General features: G+C 39.8%; 1 protein-coding gene across 1 annotated transcript in view; it reads right to left on the bottom strand.

The window, feature by feature from the left end:
- Positions 1–23,216, bottom strand: part of epha6 (eph receptor A6) — a 92,306-nt gene that overhangs the window by 56,143 nt on the left and 12,947 nt on the right. Inside the window, exons 2-3 of the mRNA XM_085919750.1 lie at positions 10,297–10,532; positions 4,188–4,252 (exon numbers count right to left, since the gene is read on the bottom strand). Coding sequence (XP_085775876.1) covers positions 4,188–4,252; positions 10,297–10,375 — 144 coding nt within the window. The 5' untranslated portion in view covers positions 10,376–10,532. The remainder of the gene's footprint in view (positions 1–4,187; positions 4,253–10,296; positions 10,533–23,216) is intronic.

Here is a 23,216-nt window from a genome sequence, read left to right on the forward strand (position 1 = left end):
TTTACTGTAGGGGGAAGGTAAAAAAAGATCCATATTGAAGAACACATACAGCCAAAAATTCAATCATAGGACTGTTAAAAAAAGGAGCAATTTCAGATGTGAGATTTTGCTCATTATTATTTTTTTGCAGAACAGTCAGGCAGAAGACTAAGCTTCTTCCAAGCTGCTTTGGAAATAACTGTCCCGTTGGTGCTTCAGTAAGTGTTTTAAACCAAGTTGATAGATTTTACAAGCGTACACTGTCTTTAAAGCACGCTCAAGTGGATGGAGGAGATCAAATCAAATACATCTGGTCCTAGGGACTCAAACAGCAATAAAAGCATAACGCTGATATTATCCCACTGTGAGAAAATTCGCATTGGGAATTAAATCTTCCTCAAGGATTTTTCAGTGAGTCTGAGTTAACAGAGATTGACACTATTAACACCTATTGTTAAATTTGAGCCTAATGGCAAAATATTTTATAATAATTGGTCAGACCGATTTGTAGAGCTGATTAAACAATCTTCTTCTGGTCCCTAAATCAGTGATGTATCTGTCAGTGGTTCATATCAGCCTGTCTGTCTTTCTGTCCAAAGCCACCTGACTCCAGTATGCAATGCCTAAACTAGCTTGACTGGAAATGAGTGCAGACAATATGGGATTGTCTGGTCTGTTGGATCAATTAGGCCAGAGAGAGCACAAGACACAAAGCCAGAGAGAGCAAGCGGTGAAGCGCAGCTTTCAGCATCTTCTGACTATATAATATGTTAAGTGCATTTTAGAAAGCTAGCCAGACTAATCGTTCGACCCCAGTGAAATCGTATCCCTCTAACAGGAACTAGGCTCTGACCCCAAATACCCAAGGCCACTTTCTGGTGTCGGGCGGGATCCAAAAGAGGTTAGATCAGAGAGCTGAGAAGGAACAAGATGTTTCTCTTTCCCATCACTACACATTAAATAAGTACATGGAAGGCATAATGCAAACGTGTCAGTACTCTGCGAGCATCTCCACATTGATTGGAAAAAGGAATCCATCATCCTATGACACACGTATATATATATATATATATATATATATATATATATATATATATATATATATATATATATATATATATATATATATATTATTGGCAGTGATGGCAGATGAGCAGAATAATAGTGACTGCACATAATGATGTATTTTTCACATGTCCACAAGCTTGCTTTTTATTGATCACATTGATCAGCGGGTATAAAATGTCAACATTGCATCGATCCATCTTGTTTTGCAGTATTTCCATTTTTCCTCTCCCATTTGAAAATGTCAGGCTGCATTTTTATCAAACTCCTCGGTGGTGGTGGCCTGACACGTGTGCGTTAAAACAACACAACAGGTGAAGATTGAGCATTTTGTTCTCTTAAGAAATCAAAATACAATAAAAGTCACGTCGTGCCAGTCTCTTCCTTTGGTTTTCTCTCGGACCACAAAGAGTGAGACAAATGGATGTGTCAAAGCTTGATGGAGCGCTGTGATTGCTCTGCTAGGTGCAAGGCTATTACCCGACAATATAGGCAGCGGCAAAGACAAATCCTGTTTGAATCAACCACACTTAATCTGTGAAACATGACAAGATGTTTCAGACAGCAAAGATAGCAACTGAAAGAAGACTGTGACCTCACAGAGAATTAGAAAATTAGAAACTATTCAGAGCTTGATTTTATTTTTTTTGTGGGGCACCTCCATTGTACTGCTTGCATGGTGAGGGTTAGCCCCAAAAAGCTGTCAGCGTACGTTCTGCTGTCAGCGAGATGGCGAATGGGAGCACATTAGCCATCGGCCCCGGCGTGTCCCTGAAAAGGAACAAGCCAATTAAGGAATCCCCCGCTACTGCTTAAGCCCAGTTATGGCAGAGGTCACTGGGATGAGCGCTGCTATGCTAAATCATCCTACCTTTTTCAAAGCCTCCATTGGGGGAAGCTGAGTATTTCCAGATTATTCCTCTTTTCTTTCCTACTACTGGCCATCAAGCAATATGCGGTTGGAAAAATATGTCAGTCTCCTTCAAAAAACTACACTCTCACTCGGTAATCCTATCAGGTGTGCAAAAAGTGCTTTGAGATAAACATTGCGATAAAAAGCCGTTCTTGAGAAACCGCCTTTGGAGAAATAATATGAGCTACTGTTTACCCTGATCTGGCCTTGTTCAACTTTTTTTTTCAGGACCACTTTTCTGCCTTGCCCCCAAATTCTCACAATTCACCCACCGAGCGCACGGGGACAAACCAACTCATGCATATTTTAGGAAAGTGTTTGCCTATTTGTACCGGGACTTATTATGCAGACACCAGATCAGACCATCACCTCACTCAGTTCTTCCTTCATTCACCTCGAGCTTTTTCACTACTCATCATAGCTCTGACTATACCGAAAAGGCCCGCAATTTGAGTCATATGCCTCACCTTCCTAAAAAACATTACCTTTCATATTTCCACTGATAAACATGCCAACAGGGCCTTGCTTCTGGTTTTTACCTGACACTGAATTAAAATAGGATGGTATCAGCATAAAATAACTACACGGAATGTTAAATTGCAAGTAAAAAAATCCCTTGAAGTTTGTAAACATTTGCTACAGAGCTCTGGAGATAGCTATGGACTTACAGGGCAATACACTGATACGAGAAAGGACTGAGCACATGCAATCAATCGATTGTTGATACATTTGAAATGGTGAGCCGCAGTTTATGTGTCAAGCTACTACCGCGACACGCCCGGCAGGCAGCTACAAGGTGGCTTACTCAACTGGCCTGACTGATACCAGGCTGTGTGTAATATGCTGGGGATTGACTTCCTCTTGCCAGGTCCCAGGAAGAGAAGAGGATTTAAACTATTTTACCTCCCAAGATCTTCACACCTTCCCTCAGGCCTTCTCACCTTGATGCCTTAAATATTAATGCTAAATCCGTGGATAGTGGATGAGTGAGGAGGGGAGAGGGCTGACAGCTTAATCATGGAGGCGGTGGCCTCCCCTTGCCTTTTCCTCAATACTCTGTCTGGCTGTCACCACCACCTACATGATGTAATCACCCCCATAACCCTGATATGGGTTGCTGCGGACCTTGCATGGAGAGAGAAGAGCACACAGAGGAAAAGGGGGACCTCGGGGATTTTGCTGAAGAGGATCATTTAAGTCGATATACTCAGAGCAAGAGAGTCTCGGGTCTTAGGGATGTGGGAGAAGTGCCTGCAAGTGACACTGTCATAGTATCAGTATATAAAAACATCGTGCAGTAATATTTCTAGCTGAAGGAACTGCAAGAACTGCTCACGTCACTCTGACAACTTTACCTAATCCGCAAGTGGAGCACTTCTTTCAGTTTCTTAAGAAAACAAGCCTCACTGGCGCTCAAGAGAATGAGAGCTGCTGCTACGATTGGTCGGCAATCACTGCAATTGTGTTCACTCCCACGACGACGCAAACACCCCTTTCTAACTTGCACTTGATTGAAAATAGAACTTATCATGGAAAAACTAATGTGATAAATTGTTGAATGGATGTAGTATAATTTCCACATCACTGTCATTTTTAGTTTGATAAAGCAGATAGCATGACACTTATGTTAACATTTTCAGTCAGGTAGGATTCTCTGCTGTGCCTGAGCCACCTTGTCTGAGCAAAAATGGAAATATCATTTTTGAGTCTTAGACTGTCATAAATACAGCGTTAGGCACAGCGCATGCAATCATTTTTCTCTTATATTGAAGCACTGGCAAGCAAAGGTGAAATGAGTTCCAATTGCACAGTGAAATTTTATTCACTCAGCATTGCTATGCTCTCCTGTAGATACTGTAAGTTTTTATACTTATTATAGCTGCTACTGGACATTTGTACACACGATGTCCATCTGATTTGCTTGCCACAGAATCACATTTAAGTGAGCGAAATATTTGTGAGGCTTGGCTGTGACGTGAACGGAAAGGAATTGACAAGGAAAGATTGAACCACATTAAGAAAAGCCTCCTAAGAGATGTTATCTCATTATTTGTTTCCAAGTTACCTTATTTCCCTTGAGGCCAGAGAGGCGTCTGACCCAAAACAAAGACTTACACATCACTATAATCGATCTGGTCGACGCAACAAAGAACACCCCCCCCTCCCACCCGAAAAAAACAAAGTGCACAGTAAATACAGAAACTGTAATAGTTGGCCGCAGAGTGCTTACCCCATTTATAGGATACGTCTTCCATCCAAGCTCTCCAAGCACAGACGTTGTATCCAGCAGCACAACTGAAATGAAAAAGAGAGAGGAAATCCACCCATTATCCATCTGTCAGCGCACAAAAGTTCCATTTTCACACTGGAAATTGAAATATCAGTCATAAACATGTTCATTTGGGCATTTTATCATAACAGGAATGAGTTTTCTTGGATGAATATTTATCAGCATGGCAACACAAACACTAGGAACAACAAGGCTGCCACTTGCCACACAATTTTGCGACTGATAGATTGCCCTCAAATTGCTGTCAACAGACCATTCCCTTGCCTGCCATCTACAGTTTTTAGTCATTTTCAGCCACACTATCTGCTTCCTTTGCTGTACGACAGAGATATAAAAACACAAATGCAGAACGAGTCCAACCTCACTTTACTGTGTGTTTGAAGAAACACATTGTTCCAAGATTTAAAAATGTATTGTGCATAAAAGTTAAAGGACAATAGTATCGTAATAAAAGTTTGAAAAAAATGTCAATGAGCTAACTGAAATTTTAGGTATGAAAAGAACTATTGTGGTATCGGTGCTTGGTATCAGACTACTCGTATCACTGGAAAAATAATGAAAATTCGATTCTCCCTAGTTTTATCAAGCAATTGATGGAGATTAACAAATAGCAGAGATGGTACTGCACACTCGACTTGAAGTGGCATGAACCGCATAACAAATTTCTCTGCTCCGAATCATCAAAGTAGAATCTGATGATAAGCAACAAATCGCTTACTTCCTAAATCTGTCTTTGAGCGACCATCGGCTGACAATATTATACAGTGAATCGCACACAAACACACAAGCCGTGCACGCTTTTGGCAAATCAAAGCATGATCAGTGTTTCATAACAACGTCCGTGTAGAGCTGTGAGACTGGCTTTTAGGGCTGCGGATTGAGAGGGGGGGGGGGTGTAATACAGGCTGATGAGACTGACAAATTTTTCTAAGTAACCATATTTCCTGTATAAATCACCAGTCATATAATCATTACATAGCTACAGAATTGCAACTGACAGCACTTCAAGTAACGGCTCAGCGCTGTATACATCATTATCAATTACAAACTGGGTAGAAAGGAAGTGACATTTACATCTCAGCGGAGGTTCTCTGACAAGACAGAGGCAAGCGTAGAAGAAAATGGGACATTTTTTGGCATCAGCCAATCCAGCTCTGAAGGAGCTTCTATGATATAATGGCGGTGCAACTGCATCATGGGATTTGTTTGGCTCATGGTCTTTGCTCACCTTCTTGAAAGATGATCTGGCAAACTCACACACACACACACACATTGTGTCTCATGCTTTTACTTTAGAAGGCCATAATAACCATCTTGTATGAGTTTCTACGGTTTCAAATTGTTCACTCTTTTTTTTGTGGCCAATTTGTCGTGTAGCTGACTGTCATGCAGCTCACATCTCTCAATTTGACAAAGTAGACTCATGTCTTTTTTGTCTGCCTTGCAATGTTCAGTTTTGTTTATTTATTTATTTAAACTTGGGTTTTCAGTTTTTGTGTTGTTGTGACATGAATAGCAAGCACTCGGCTTTTAATTTGTCCCATAAATGTTTAATTTGAAAACACGTGTTATCTCAGAATACAATATCATCGTTATAGCATCGAGACCAGCATACGAGCCTTTATTGTTGAATTTGTTCTACTTTGGTCCCCGCTGTTCTTTGAGCCCGGTTTAATATTTGCTTCACGGTGGCTGGATTTTTCTCTCTGTTTTCCTATGCCTGTGAATGTCACGTCAGACCCACTGCCAGGTTGAACAGACGAGCTGGCAAAAGCCACTGGTTTAATTGGGCATCATTAGGCCACTTTGTGCTGCTTACCTGCCCAGTACCTTCCCTGGGGGGAGGGCCTGATTACTGAGGGTTGGCGCACATGCTACGATGAGCACCTTCGATTTCACTGAATTAATAAAAAATGAGCGAAGCGACAATTTATGATTTATGTTTATTTCACTGAAAAATTAGTGTTGAAAACGGGCAAAAAAGGAATTATTTTTAGCCTAAATCTGTTCTAGGAGTGCAGATTCATATTTCGCTATGTATTTCATGCTTCCACGCTTGTTGTATGACTACAGGAGGGTGCACTCGATCTGCCTCGATATACAATACATATCTATCAATCCCTTGCCCTACCCTCCATAGAGTTAGCTTTCAGGAGGGCACCCACAGACTCTGCCTGAAGCAGGCGGTCCGCCGGGACTTCAGCTGGTTTGATATAAATAGAACATGAGCCGGCCAACTCACAAATAAATGGAGCTCTAGCGGAATGATGACATCTCCTGTCTGTCCTAGAGCCCTGGCACGCCTTACAAACACCCTGAAATAGCAACATATCCGTCGGCAGTCTAGTACAGCTCTTATTTCATGTAAATTTGCATTTTCCCAAAAAACTGTCAAGCTGGCTGCGGGTCAGTGCCTTTTGGCAGTACATTTAGCACAGCAACCAACATTCAGGATATTTTCTGGAAGAAAGTAAATCTGTCCTAAATGGAAATAAATGACAAACTTACATGCATCGAAAATGACTTAACTGCTTCTAAGCCTCAAATGAACTTTTACAGAGTTGCTTTAATCTTCGCTCAAGTCCTCAAACCCAAACCTGCAGACAAGGCACTTACTCAAAACGTTTGACATGATGCAGGAGGAGGTTAACACCCCTAGAGAATAGCCATGTTTCTTTCCATTGATCATCAAAAGGAATGTGAGGTTATTCGCCAACGGAAAAAACGTTTGAATGAAAGGAACTTGTTTTGGCTCCCTCCTCTAGGGGATGGAAGATGGCACATTTTTTTAAATTTAATATAAAAAAAACAAATATAAATCAAAATAAATCATGATAGTAAAGAAATTAAGACAACTTAAATCCTCTCTGAAAAAAACAAAACAAAATGATATATATATTTATATATATATTTCTTTCCCAAGCTCAACGTGGTACTTGGGAAGTGTGGTCTTTGGGTATTTGCTTTGATTGCTGCTGTGTTAGAAGAAGAAAAAAAAAAAGAAAAAAAAAAACTTGCACCACACATAGCACGACGCTGTAAATTTAATCACTTGACACCACACGACACTGTTTCCTGTCTGCGTTGGCGCAAATGAAGCAGCTACGTTACTGAAGCAGCGGCGTTCATACCCTTCCGTCAGTAAACTCACAAGAAACGCAAGGTGAAGCGTTGTGTCACCTTTGGTGTTAACATAGACTTAAGACACAGAGGAGTTGCTGTGCATGGGCCATGACATTCAATAATATTTAATATAAGCTGAAGCAGGGATCACCAAGATCATCATAAGGTTATCCTGCCGCATAAGGTTTTAGCCTTTTCTAAAAATAACTCATCAGTGAGTGGAAAATGTTGAACTAAAAAAAAATAAACACTAGCAGAATTCTATCAAAATGAAGTGTTGTAAAATGTTAAAGTAAAAGTTTTAAGTTGTAATACCACTAGTTACCACAGCATGGCAGACGTGGGTTACACTGGGTCTTTTTATACAAAGATAAATATCAGATGTTAGAAATAAATTCAGAGGTGTCAAACTAGAAGCCCTTAAACAGTAACCAAGAAGAATCTCAAAAAAGTGTTGCATGACTAATATAATATTTTGAATAGTTTTTAAAATAAAATTTAAAACACGATGTTTTGGTCAAGCAGATATACAGTACTTAGAATTGAGCTTGAAAATAAACCCAAGGTCATTCTCCCTGCATTAAGAATTCAAACACACACATGCGCTCTCATTGCATGCAAGTCAACGTTCTGATGCCTTTGATTGGCGAATTGATTTTTCCTTACAAAGTAGCTACTTCGGAATAGAATCAAAGGTTTTGAACTTGATCTAAACAGATATGACAGCACTACAATGAAAAAACCTTTAATAATTAAAAACATGCTTTGTATTTTGTTGCACTATATATATATTGCAGTGTATTACTAGCGTGATTTTATGGCTGCCTTCAGACTTTCTCACCGAGCTGGTTAGATCTTCCCCATGACTCACACGTTAGCCAAGGATGGATTACATCCTTCATTTGTAATTCCTGAAACTCTGCCTCGCAAAGAACAATCGCATTCTCAGCAATGTCAGAAATAAGCAACAAAGACCTCATCTTCAGATAACCATTGCACCGTCCCAAAAAGGCTCTCACGGAATCAAGTTAGTGAATTGGATTCTTGAATTTTCATTATTGAGAAAATTGTTGCTGTCGTCTTTAGGGGGGAGAAAACAAATGGAGACAAATTAATGAAGTCTATGCTGTTCAAACCTACAGATGGCATTGCTATTTTTTTTTTTGATTGCAATCCCAACAGACAGGAAACGGTCCTTTTATTTTTCTTTGAAGTCTTAGGCCTCTGGAGTTTTTCGTGGCTGATTTCAAAAGCATCACCTCACGAACGTACCCCGAGTAAAATCGTGTTAGGTTCTGTTTCCCTTCAGCGTATAGGCACACAAAATATAACTCTAGCCAATGAAAGGAAAGCATGATTTAAGGAGATATTATTTTCATGAACCTGTAAATCTATTAACATTGTGTTCAATTAAACAGGCCTAGATTTCACTCAATTTGCGGTCTAAATAAAGATAAGAGCCTAATTATTTCTTTTTGGTGGTGGTCTACCGTGAAATATTTTGAACGTAAAATGAGTGCTTTGGCGCAGTAATGATTGAGGAAAACAATGCTTCATCTGAAGTCATGCCGACTAATTAAGACTGAATCAACAGTGCTGACAATGCAGACAAGCAGTGCACTTGTCACTTTTGCCTCAAAATGCAATTAATCAACATTAATTTCCACATAATCAGCTAAATTAATAACAAAGATGTGAAGTCATAGACCAACAAACGTAGCCAATGAAAACACACCTTCTTAGTAGAGATATGAAGGAATTATTTTCAAGCTACCACTTGACTATAGTGAGCACAATCGCACACTTCAAATTAAATTGGGCAAAGTAATAACAAAATCGATACCAGGACAGATTTCCACCTGAGTCCATAATGAAACTTTTAACAAATCTTCCCACTGAGCCGCACCACTCGGTGGAAGACAACGGCAATTGTGCCAGGAGACCTCAACGCATGCGGTCAATACAAAAGAGTGAAAGACAGAATCCAGCAGACAAAATCTTTCAGTCTGTGCAGAGATATAAAACAAACCAGCCAATTTTATTGAAGATAGATCAAGTAGTAGGATCCCTAAAAGGACAATACATAATAGTTTCCTGCCAATACTTTCACACATGTAAAAGACAGCAGAGATGCGCAGAGGAAAGTGTGGGAGTGTGAACACAATCACAAACACACATTCTAATTTACACCATCCGGCTGCTACCGTAAACATTTCGAAGCATCATGTGACCCATCAGAGTGCACAGAACTATTTTACCTGTTGGTAGCTCTCAACCACTGACTGTATGGAGTATTTTTACCCACCCACCATAAAATAGATTTGTAAGATGACTCACATTCTGCCACTCACTTATCATTCAGTCTATGCTTGTCCTGTTGTGCGTATGCGTGTACAGAAGTCTAATTAAATCAAGCTGTCAACACCAAGCTTACATTTGATCATCTTGTATTATCACCTACGTGGAGGTTATTTCCTTGCTTTTCATTTGTCATTATGCTGTCAGATCTTTGTATATTTGCGTGGCTACCAATAAATCATGGAAGTTTGGAATATTTTGCAGGTAGTCATGTACTTGATAGCGCTCTGCAAAACTACAGGACATCTCTGTTACATGACATCATGTGGACTGTCAGCTTATCCCTTTTGTAAAAACAAGTTTCTTATTTAGGTAAAGTTTTAATGATAACAATTAATACAAGTACTGATGGATGTTGAAGTAAAACATATTTAATTATAATTTATACATATATAAAAACAACACCGCTTTCTATGCATTTTCAAACACAGACAATGCAAAAGTTAGATAATTTTTTTTTAAACATGCATGCGAGTTATGGATAATGTCCTTTTGGAACCATGTACCGCGGGTGTCTCCAATAAATATGTCACAATCACTCGAAACTGCATGTGTAAAACTGTCTCACCTTGGTTGCAATGGCCACGGCGAGTGAGGACAATTCCAAGAAAAAGTGCAACGGGAACAAATCTTGGTCCAACACTCATATCTGCTGCAACATCGGCCACCGGCTGCAGCGGAGCCGAGAGCGAGCGTGGCCGGTGAGAAAAAGCGCGGCAGGGTCGTCCAAAATGCACCACTGGCTCTGCTCCTGAATTACATTTGGTCCTGTTTGTTGCTCATCATGAGATCCATCCCTTCGCCCTGTAGCAGCAAAAAAAAGGTGCCAAGGGGGAAGTTGGGGAGGAAAAAAAATCAATTATCAGTCAAGAACCACTAAGCTGATAGAAACTTCGCACATTCCCCGTCAGCTCTTAAGTTACTGCATCACTTCAAGCATTGCGCAATTATTTTTTTTTTTGGACTGAGGCTACATCGCGCGCGCGGTGGTGTCCCTATCGTATTTCGTTGTGCCTCCGGTCCGAACCGCTGCAGCAGCAGCAGCAAGCGAGGTTCTGAAAGGATGACGATGAGGAGCTCAGGAGGAGATGAAGCGCGCGGAGACGTGTGCGCGTCTGTACAGGAGCCTCGGCACTAGAGGGGGTTCGCTGACAAGGCAATGTGTGTGCGTGCGTGTGCGTGTGCGTCAGGAGCCCATTAAGGGGACACATTTATGGCACGTGCTTCCATAAATAGCATCATATACTGCGCTAAATAACTAAGTTAATTCTAACCACATACATAATCACAAATAACCAAGGCGGCATGGTGAAGTAGTGGTTTGCACATCTGGCTTACATTTCTGATGTTGGGGTTCGAAACCCCTCTCAGGCCGGTGTGGTGGGTAAAACCCCTTTTTTTTATTCATATTTTAATTGAATTTCACAAATAAGAACATTTCTAATATAGTCGGTCTCAGGTTATACCTAACTTTAAATAGACAACATTTTAGAGTATTTTTTCCCCCTTAAAACCATGTAAATACTTTCATACAGTTTGATATATTGTGTCCAATTACAGCGATGCAGATGGCATCAGAATTTATAAATTCTGTCTCCGAACAACGATCCCTATCCAAATGTAGTGCATCAGTGAACTGCTTCGACTGCCAAGCCAGCAATGTCAGCCAAGATCGAAGGTCTTCCCCTCATCTTCATGGACGGCTCATGAGTGAATAAGCAAACCGTCCGCCGTCTCACCGGGTTAAACAAAGCTATGCTGGCTGCTGCGATGATACCCAGTCAATCAGGCCGTATAGGAACAGGTCGCTGTCAGCACGGTGAAGGTAAATACATCAACATCACAATCCATCTCCCGTGCTTAGCTGCCAGCCAATGACTGCAAGTTGTCAGGATCTATGCAACACGTGCAACCACAAAAGTGAACAATTTGATGAAATTTATGAAACAGTCGTGTCTCTCCATGATTTACAATATCTTTTTCTTTTCCCATTCTAGACTAGCTTTTTTTACTTCCCTAAGATGCTATTCCCTCCACCACGTCATCATTGTTTGGTCAATTCAAAAACAACAACAAAAGAAAGATGTCAATAAAAGAAGATTATGTCCCTCTGGAAGGTGAAACTGGTGACAAGACTCCAGTCTCACAAGAATGATGATTGAAGGAGATAACCCACTTACAAGAGGTCCTCTCTCACTGTGCCCCGCAATGATTTGGTTTCCGTTGCAGTAATGGTTTCCAGTGAGGTGTGACTGTTGTGTATAGAGCCTAACTGTGAGCTATTATTCCCCCATGTGCCGATAGAACAAGCTTTGTACATTTGTACTCATCACTGGCGTAAAGCTGGAACAAAACCGCATCAGCAAAACCGACAGAGAATGAAACTTTATAACGTTAACAGGTTCACTAATGTTCTCTTCATATTAAGGAACCGGAATGTACACATTACTTTTTTCTTGACCATGACATAGTAAGTTGACTTCCCAAATTGTTTTTGATCCCTGAGATCAATAAGTTTGACTTCCTAAAGTTGTCAAAGTTTTACCAAGTGAATAATTAAAAACGTTTGATCCTCAAGTGATTGGTAAAGCCATAAGTTTCTAAGAAAGAAAATACAACGTTGTCAAACTCAAGGTGCGAGGGCCAGGTCGGGCCCACCAGTTCATTTTATTTGGTCCACCAAGGCAAATAATCTGCATTGACTTCATTGCTAAAATACCACAACTAGCCAATTGTCTTTTCAACCTACAACACCTGTCAAAGGTATAAGTCAGAGGCACATTACTCTTCAAAAAAAAAAGTTAATGATATATATGGACAATTTATATATTAATACAGAGAACTTCACAAACCTTACAACATAAGCTTTGCAGCTGAGCTACATGTCTGTGTCTACTCACCTCCCCAGCTACCTAATGGGCCGTAGGCTTTGATCTGGATGGGCATAGTGTTTAGGAGAGTGAGCAGAGGAAATAGTGAGTGGAGCTCATCAGAGCCGAAAACCGGTATGCCAGTAACCCCCGACTGCTAAAGAGATATCTGACCGTCATTCAGAAGCACAGGAAGGAAATGGGATGACTATACGGTCATATTTGAGGTCTGACAGCAGATAGGTCATCATAAACCTTTTATAAACCTCCTTCAAATCATTCCGTTTCTTTCTTGACCTAATTTTATTTTAACCTATGGTACTACCATTTTACCACTTGGTTGACAAGCCCACCGACGTGTTTGACGTTGAGGAAAAAATAAATAAACAAGGGAGCTTTGAAATGCTTCTGTCTCACTAATTAACTCTCCAAAGACTCAATTGAAAAGAAATCACTGTCTATACAATTATACCTTTATTGGTAGAATCTTCCAAAATGTCTTGCAATTCATGTCATTATGAGTTTAAAACTTGTCTGGGAACAAATCCATCTCCATTATCTTTTGATTATAATGTTCCGTGTCATCAACAATGCACTTGTTAAGAAGTGGATGCTCATTAAGCAACAAAACAATGCGTGGCGCTCATTCAATGCCGCGCACAATAGAAAAAGAAAACAACACACACACAAAATGAATCACCATGGGAAATGACAGCATTGATAATAAGCATGAAGGGTAATAAACATCATTATCACCCATTGCACCTTTTCTGGAGCGTTTCAGTTCCCGTGCAGAGTGCAGACACTGTAATCACAGTGAGCGACTCAGCGGCCATGCAAGGTGGCACACGGCTACTTGACAGCTCCTGAATCTCGCCTTGCCATTCTTAACCCCCAAATTTCCATTAGTAATTGACAAATGGATGGATTAATGGTGTATAAAATAACCCATCCATCAGAGAGGCTAAATTTGGCGAGAGAACACCGGTGAGTCTGACAACCCGCTTTTTTTTTTCTTTTTAATACTGCTTGGCTCTTCATGGATTTCTTTGCAAGCTCTCGTAAATCTCTTTTCAAGTAGATAGTTGACCTCAACTACTCATAGAATGTGTGTTTAGGCATTGCTTGAGAGGCGCACTTAGGCGGTGCAGTCAATATGACCAGAATAGTGAAGAGAATGCCACATATTGAGTCAAGTGGTGAATGCGTCATACAAACATATACATAAAAAGAACACAGCACAGCAAAGTTACAAGCCTCCGAATTGCTCTTTTTTTTTCAGCTGTTCAAAAAAAGCATTTCATAATGGATGGCTTGCAATTTTTGTCCTCACAATAATGATTATAATATTAGCTATTCTACATTCAAATAACCCAGCAGAATAAGGGAATCCATCCAATTCAATTAAAATTCATTAATACTTTGAAAAACAATACACAATGAGATGGCAATATTCACACCCAGTTGCAGACAGGTGGCAGATTTAAAGTTAATCAAGAACAACCTCGGTTCGTATGAAATTCCCAAACTAGACTTGCCCGGGCACAAATATGAATATGCACCACTTTTAACACAGAGCACATGTGCACCCGATTATAAAAATAGAGCCCTCAACGTGATGATACTCTACAACAGTAAGACATTTCTTGCAGCCGGAAAAACTTGAATCATAATAACCAACAATATTTTTGAAGCACCGTGGTCCTTTTTTTTTTTTGTTTCTTTCACAGTTTCCTCAACCTTTTTACTGATTGAACAAGCAAGTGAATAATTAGCTCGGGTAGTTTCCTCCATGTTAGCGTTAGCGCAGCTGACATGATAATTGCAGCTTTTCACAAGAAGAGAATGTGTACGCCGGCCCGGAGTACTCCTGCCTTATTTACGACCTCTTCGCACGCCTCAAGTTGGACTGTCAGCAGCTGTCATGTCATTATTAGCCTCACACAGTTGCGCACACACGTGGAAACACTTGCACACACATGGATGTTCATGCAATTAAAATACCAGGCATGATTTCTCCTCCTCTTCTTTTAAAAATCTGCGTAAACTTATACGGACCATAAATTTCTCTTTGAGACAACATTAAGTCAACTTTTGTGTTAATAGTAGTCTTGAAATATTTTTCTTAGATTTTCCATCATAAAGGTTAATTGTATTTGGGAAACGCTTGTGGTAAAGTGACATTCATCTAAGGGAGGATTTTGAGGTCTAGAATGAGGTCGCTCTACTTTTATGAGGAAGCGCAGCATATAAAAGTGATTTGTTCCACAGAGGCTTGCTTTCCTTCACAACTACATTTTGAGATTAAACCGTAGGGATGACCTCCTATACATATATACATAATATACATAAATATGCATACCTGACCTTTTCACATGACAAAACAGATTAACTTTAGATATGCATGGATAGGTCTGATGGTCACAGTGAAAACATTGGATGGATGATATGTGATGGAGGGTGGCCAACACAAAACACTTGAATGGCACCCAGGAGAGCGTCAAGGCCCTCCGGGTCCTTATTTGGATTACCGTTATAACATAACTCATAAAGGCAGAAAATATTTTTATCAAAATAGGCATTGATGTAACTAATTAATATAAATAACAATAATACTACGCTCTATAATACATAAAATTGACATAAAGTATATGCACTCTATAAATGCCATGTTTAAGTGACGTATTAAAATAAGAACACAATATATCATATCAAAAGTGTCATGATTGACCTGGCTTATTCAACTGAGGAAAGAATATTTTACACCATGGTGGAATAAAACATTTTGGAATGTTTTTTCATGGTCTCATTTTTTATATCCCCAAAAACCTGGCCTTAAAATTGGTGCACTTTTTAAAAATACTATCTGAAGAGTGAAAGAAAAATACAGCTCTTGCTCTGAATATATAATCATTGATGCTGGAACCAAAAATATAAATCTGGAGAATTTCTCATACATATTTTATGAATTTATGCATTCATAGCTGTATATATATATGAATTGCACGTCATAAGTTCTGTGTCGGGCCCTTAATTCAGTCTGGTTAAGTTGAATGATCTCTCACTGGCACATTGTAAGAATGCGTGTGTGTTTATTGTGTTTGTGTGAATCCAAAGGCCGAATCGACAATGTTGGACTCAGCTGACAATCATGTGGTGCAGTGAACCGAAAGGCAGGTGTTGAGAATGACCTTGGCCATCCGTGTGTCAGCAAATATGTGAGGCACAGCGGCTCTACATTGCTGTTCGGAGTGCTCAATAGGAAACAGGTACAACTTTACACAAATTGTTTTGATATGTGCTTGTTTTGGAAGAACATAATACACAAAGGATTGTGTTTTAAAAATTAATGATTTGAAAAAAAAAATCCATAATTAGATGTAAGAACATGATTACATAATTACAAAAACAATTTGTTGATTTAATTTGCTTTGAATTCTAAACAAACAATAATTAAAGTTAAATTACTATTACTAAAATGCATTGTTTTCATATTGAAGGTATTTTGTATTTTTCCCTATTTATATTTTGCACAAATGACAACTTTCAGTTAAATTCCAAACTGAGCGACTTTCTCGCATGACTGGCCCCAACTCCGAAATGGTGCAATATAACACAGAACAAAGCCTGGAAGATTAAACATTAGTTAATTTTGAGTACGGTGTAAATAATTTCCTCACCCGGGAATACTTTAAACTGATCATTTTTATTCTAGACATGACATCAAAACATAGTTATGGCTGATAAATTTCCTCACCAGATTAATAAACAACTGTTTGTCAATACTCGGACATCATCTTTTTAATTTACGACGTTGTTTTGATATAAGGTGTTTAGTCATTTAAAGGTGCCAAAAAGAGATCTGGTTCTGCTTCACGGCCATCACATCAAATGGATCCCATTTTTTATGGAGCATAAAATCATCACATGGTGGAAACACAAGATTGTTAACTTCCTTGAACACAGCCTGGGTGTGGTAGCATGACTGATTTTACCATTAGAGGCCCCCCCTAATGATCATTTTACGCTTATAAGACCATGACTATCTGAGGCACCACTGTTAAATACTTCATTATGTCTTGCGTGCTTTCGCCTGCTCTCATCCTCTGCTACTTGCACAGCTTTCTGTATCCATGCACGCAATGTTTCCAAAGACACTTGGACTTGCTGTACGTTTCAAAACAAATCAGAAGTTCATATCATCAAAAAAGTTTTTCCACCGCATAAACATGATAGTGATTAGAATTACCCTTTAAAATAAGTATACACATGCTGGAGTTGGATGATTTGCTGTAATCTTCAAAGTGTGTCTTCACAAGTATGAAGATTATTTATTCTCTATTTCACCAAATGTCTATCAGAAAACTAGAACGTGACAAATGTAATAGTTTTGTCATTTCTTTCACGAGTAACTTTGTTGACTACAAGCCACAGTTACTTCTTTTCTATTCTGATATTTCTTGTAGAAACCGGATAATGTCACACTGTGGCATTGCTTAGTAACATGAACACACTGACGTGCATCTTGTTTGTTCTAAACGAAGTAGTTATTTTCTTGAGCCTCAAGATAGAGAAGCCCCAGCTCCTCCTTCACTCTGGTTTCCGTGACTATCACAAGAATTCAAAGCTGACTCTAATTCAACAGGACTGTCATAGCTCATGAAAAAATCATGCCGTATAATCAAATCGGAGTAAAAACCCTGCGCTGGGCCTCACGGGAGTCTCCATGCATCCTGAATATTTCATGTAATGGAGGCTCTCACCACCATGGAAACTCAACAGTTCAGGATTGCGTGCAAATATTGACTGTAGTGTGCAAGGCCGAGGGCCGGGTGAAGCCAACAACGCCAGTGAGCCTGAGAGAGTTTTATAAATAATGGTAATAGCATGTGACACCACTCGCAGCAGGGGGCGGGGATCCTGGTCACTCGCGTGCTCACATTGGATTCGTGTTACTGGGCGCAGTGGTGGAGATAAAACTAGGGGAAGACGCAGTACGGGGCGAGAAAGTGGGAGTGGATGTGAGGGAGCGGGGAAACTGTGCTCTGATGCATATGAATTGACAAATGTCTGTTTTGGCTGCTCAGAATAGGGCTCAATTGTAGGTCTGTGCAAACATCAAAACACAATTCAAGACTGGCGTCTAGCGGGTGGATGAAAAGAAAGGGGAGGGGACTCGCAGAGGGCTCAACCTACAAGCTCTGCACGGGGCAAAGCTGCTGGCTTGGAAAGGCCTGGAGCTCAATAATGAGTGCTTGTAGGCGTCCTTGGAAAGAAAAGACAAAGATTTTCCAGAGAGGAGGTGTATAAATGTCATTCTTCTAACTTTGCTATTTTGCATTTAATCTAAATGCAATTCACATTTTTGGAGTATTTAAAACCTAGATTCAAGTGAGGCGCTAAAATAATCATGGAGGTGCAGTCAAACATTTTGTATTGTTTCTTTTACCACCTTTGTAGTCTTTTAGAATGCAAAGTGTACAGGTTTATTATTTTGTCACAAACGGAATCCAATTCCTTCAACACATATCACCCAATCACGTGTCAGCTTACTAACGTCACATGGTTTTGACAAACTCAGAAACCAGGTGAGCCGTGATTGGTTGTTGCCCGATAGGCTCCGGCTCATCCTCAACCCATCGAGGATGAGTGCCATTGAAAATGGATGGATGGATGCTAATTTGTTCATTCTCTGCATGTGGAAGGACATTTAACCTTGATTGCTAATACATAATTACTTGATTTTCAAAAGAAAAGATTTATTTAGCTTTCTCTTGTTTTTCTTTAAGAACCCCTTCAGCTCTTTTATAAATAATAAAAAGAAAACATCAGTAAACTTCAATAAACACCGCCAGGCTGAGATCAAATGTGTTTCGACATTAAAAAAAATAAATCTTTGCCGCCGCTTCACGCAGACACTGGACGGATGGTAATGGTTGAGAGTGGTGCCGATTGCTTGTATTATCTACACCTCTCAGACATGGTAATTGAGGTCCAGCACTGTTATGAGCCTGGCTGAGCGGCGAATAAATGCATCTCCTCGCTGCTAATGTCGAAATCTGATCCTGTCTGCACATATTTACTGTGGGCTGCATGCTGTCTATGCCAGTAAGCCTGTGCATTACGGCTGATTCATCAATCGCTTGTTTATCTCACAAGTGAGCAACGGGGTAGGCGGTCCAGAGGTCCTGCAGTAAATTCCCATTAACAGTGTTTCAGTTCTAGAGGAGGGTGTGGGGGGGACAATAGAGCAGCAGACCGTGTGTGTCCTCGGCGGCAACTTGCATTCGTGTGTCACATCATCAGAGGCATCAATCTGAGATGTTCTACACTGGCCTGAGTTTATTCCCTCACATCATTAAGGGGCTTGAACTCTGGCCACTGTTAAGACAGCCAACTTTCACAAGGATTGTGTTTGCTCAGAGTTATAAGATGACTTCCATTAAAGTCCCTGGAAATTGAAAATAAATGTCAACACAGAAGAGTTTTTAAATCTGAAATTTCTGTGGACGTATTTAAAATGTGGCTTAAAAATGGTTACGCCTCATTGTCACAAAAATAGAAACACTTGCACACAATAACGACACAAAGAAAAAAACAATGCCTGACTAGTCCACCGGCTCATTTTTCTACACTGACAATGAGGTGTTCTAAAGCAGCAATAAAATATAAAATAAAATATAATATACAAATATATATATTTTCTCCCTTGCTCTTCTACCTTTTCCCCATGATGTGTGTGGCAGACAACGAGGCGCAGCCAACCATATAAACATGTAGCTGCGGCAAGATGCAATTTCCTGCAAAGGTTTAATGAAGTATCAATGATGACTATATAATGCAAGCGCAGCAACATCCTAATATTAAAATAACAATTCTCCAAAGTGAGTAGATGTTTTTAACTTACATAGAGTGAGAGAAGAAGAAACCTCAGGAGACTTTAGGCTTAAGCCTGGTGGTGCAATGTCTAATATCTTTACAGAGTTGTGAAGAAACAAACATTCCGTATTCAGACTCTCTTGTGGGAGTTTGCGAAGTAAACGTCTCTCAGCCTCAATTCAGATGAAAGTACCCAGCGGAGGCCTGAGTTGCTTACTGCTCCTCTGTAGATTTCCTTCTGTTTTTCTCCAGGGAGCCTGCATTTACATTATGTACTTTAGTATTTCCATCTTGACAATGATTTTCAGCCCTAAATGTTTCTGGAATTTGATGACATTCCAACTGAATATGGAGCAATGAGAGTTTAATCGACATTTTGACTCCTGACTCCACATTTGATTCCTGAACTGTTTTGTCTGGACAAGCCCATGTAATTGAATTTAAAGTTTGCCCCGTCTCCTGGCATTTAAAGGCTGTCCCAAGAGATTTCCCTCACTCTTCCTTCTCGCTCTCTTTCACTGTCTGTCTCGTTCTCGCTCTCCTCGGAGTGCAGAGTGCTGCTTTTGTGGCATCGCTTGCCTTCCCCTGATGTCACGTTTGACCTCTTTCTGCTGCCTCTCCTAAAAGGAGGCAAGCACGCGATCCTGCGACAGCCAGGACAAACCCTGTTATGTTATTTATAATGTATGCATTATGGCGTCCGAGTTCACGAGGTCTAGTGTAATTCAAAAGCATAGTTTCGACTACAGTGAGAGATCACGGCAAGAGGTTATGGGGTGAAAATGTTAAAGCAGATTTACTCACAGTGGCTTTAAAATTAATACTTGTAAATGAACGTGTGTCACATATTTTTAACCTTGTTTACTTCACCTGTTTACAATGGCATAGTCCAAAGTTGTATATGAAATGAGCTCTGGGAGAGATGCTGTTTAGACAAGGAAAGCACACAAACAGCTTTGCTGACACAATTCTGTATGTAATTACTTTTAGAGGTTGTGCAAATAAGAGATGGAAGGTGACCTTTTCACAATATTTATTTATGCTTGAAATTTAATCTGGCCTTTCTGAAAAGGAATGAGCAGAAATGCTCAAATATCAAAAGGAGGTGTGATTAACTGAACAATCATGAGGGTATTTTTTTCATATTGGAATAAAAAAAAAGCCTTAGTTAGAATTCTGTGTTTACGTTTTCGTCAATGTGAGCTTAAAATAAATTATTGTTGACAGAGCAATGAACAACTATTTAATCGTACAGTCAGACAAAGCTGCACAGTAATTAGTTTATTTCTTCAATAATTTCTCAACACACACAAAAAGGAAATTGTTACTAGAGACAACAAAACTGAGAAAATCAAAAGCCCTCGTCAAAATTGCACGAGTGAGGTCTAATTCCGACATTTCCATCAGCTTATATCTCCTCCGCCTTCGAATCCTGTCTCCTCCCATCTCAACGAGAGCTAACTCAAAGCTAATTTGCAATTCTCACGGGGAGAGTAATGCTTGTCTAATTTTGGTGCTAGCTAACTAAATAATAGGAAGAATTGGAAACAGAAGAAGGTACAAAAAAAAAAAAAAAAAAAAACAAGCAGAAATAATTTCAAGAATTTGTCAGAAGTTACAATCAGTCATCCTTGTCTTTTTGCGAAAAAGGTTTAGCGGTTCACATGTATGGGAGTGTCTCATTTTTTTTGTCCATCTGCTGCCATGTAAAAATATTGTCCTCATCCTATGAGTGTAAAACGCAATTAGAATGTGAGTCAGGACAACCCCATGGGCGTAAGCGTGTATTGGACTCTTGTACCCTGCTGTGTAGGCATCTGTCTACATAACAGCCTTCGGGTAATAGCAGCAAAAGCCACCACCTGCTGAGCGACACATGCACGCGCAAACACCCACACTTGTGGTTTTTGTTGCAGATCACACCAAAAGCTTTTCATGTAGACTCAAGTTTGTTATTCAAACCTTGAGGCATTGGCCGCAAGTGAGAGATCAGTGAGAATTTGGTTCATCCGGTATATCGAGGGTGCTTCCTTTGACAGAAAATGTGTGCCAGGGAAGTTCCAGAACTAATGTCACAAAAGCCAGACAGAGAGAAATTTGAATATAAATGTAGTCACTATGCCAACTGGATTACGAAAGTTAGATTCTAAAAAAAAAAAAAAAAAAACTGTTACAGGCTCGGTTAGAAATGGCCATTTGCGCTGTTGTGGGAGTAAACACAGCCAATTTGAGTCTTGGCTAATCCAAGCCAAACTTTGTTGTCCCTTTTAAATTCAGTTTATCTGGTTTCTAGTTTTCTTTCCCTCATCAAATTATCATGCACAATACGTAGTAGAAAACAAGCGAGACTTGTCCTCATATCTACCAATTTGTACACCCACCGTACAACAATAGTTGTTAAAGTTGCTATCAGTAAATGTGCCCTCTCTTCTCACTTAGAGGCCTCTGGCTTCAGATGTCTGAGTGCGCAGTCAATAAGCTGCTCTAGTGCAGACTGAGTCAATAAATGTCAGTGAATAATTTTCTTAACGCTTAGATGGCTTACCAAGTATGAAATTACGCTATTGAATTCAAACACGCTGCAGACAAATATGTTTCTATCAATCATTATTACATTAAACATTCTAATTGTTGTGTTTTTCTGTGGTTTGTTGATAGCTGGTCAAAACATTCTTTTAACACGTTGCAATGTAGTGCAATCATCAATATTGGCTTTCCACATGCTTCACCTTGCCAAACTATTTAGGGCGATTCAGTTCTGTCTTTGGGGAGGAAACGTTTTCGGCTTTTGAGCAAGCTTCATAAAAAGCTATGCTTGAGAGCGTTTGCTGCCAAAGAACTTGAGAGCCTCTGACCTCAAACTGTTGAGATGAACTCAGTTTGTGAACCACTCCCTCTTTCAAAATCATTCGGGATGAATGGACAAAATCCCAAAGACTTTTTTCACCAACGAGTGAAAGCTCTTATAGCTGTCAAGGCAATGCAAACTCTATTTTGTTCCACTTGACAGCTGTATACTGTAGCTGCCCATTTAATGCATATTCTGTGTTGATGAAGTTAGGTATGAGTGCGCATGCCTCTCTCCTCCTCCTCCTCCTCCTCCACCTTTTCACCTTTGTTCTCCTGGCACTTCTTGGTCACGCTACAGGCTGACCGGGTCAAAGCACGCAGTACACGCCAAAGGGCTCTTGAAGCCAAGCATTATTTAGGCCTACACTACATTATTCCTTCACCGATAGCTTGAACAAGATGCTATTTAACCTCGGTGTCCTACACCGACAAGTGAGTATGGCAAACATAGTCATTGGGACAAAATTAGTCAGTGAAATAGATTCAGCACCATGGACAGCTACAACACCCACAGCACAGTGATGAAAATAAAACTATACACACATTTTTTTTCTGACATGATAGGATCTTAACAGGCTTTTTCATCTATTTAGTTGTTGATTAAATTTGTCATTTCAACAAAAGACTTTTAATGATCTTAGCACCGTCCTTTCTGTCCCTGGAAAGAAGTCATGCGTGGGTGTCAAGAAGGGAGGGACACAGTGCTTCCTTGGTTATTAAAGAAGGCTTTTAAATATAAATATATGATAAAATATTATTAAGCTCCACTGCATTTAACGGAGCCATCCTAAATACACAATTATCTGAGTGAAGGTTTATCACAGTGCATAGATTTAAATTCAAAGGTGTATTTATTATTTCTGAACAGAACTGAGAGGTAGACATCAAT

The sequence above is a fragment of the Syngnathus leptorhynchus genome, chromosome 9, assembly GCF_054491065.1.
Source record: "Syngnathus leptorhynchus isolate UIUO chromosome 9, UIUO_Slep, whole genome shotgun sequence".
NCBI lineage: Eukaryota > Metazoa > Chordata > Actinopteri > Syngnathiformes > Syngnathidae > Syngnathus > Syngnathus leptorhynchus.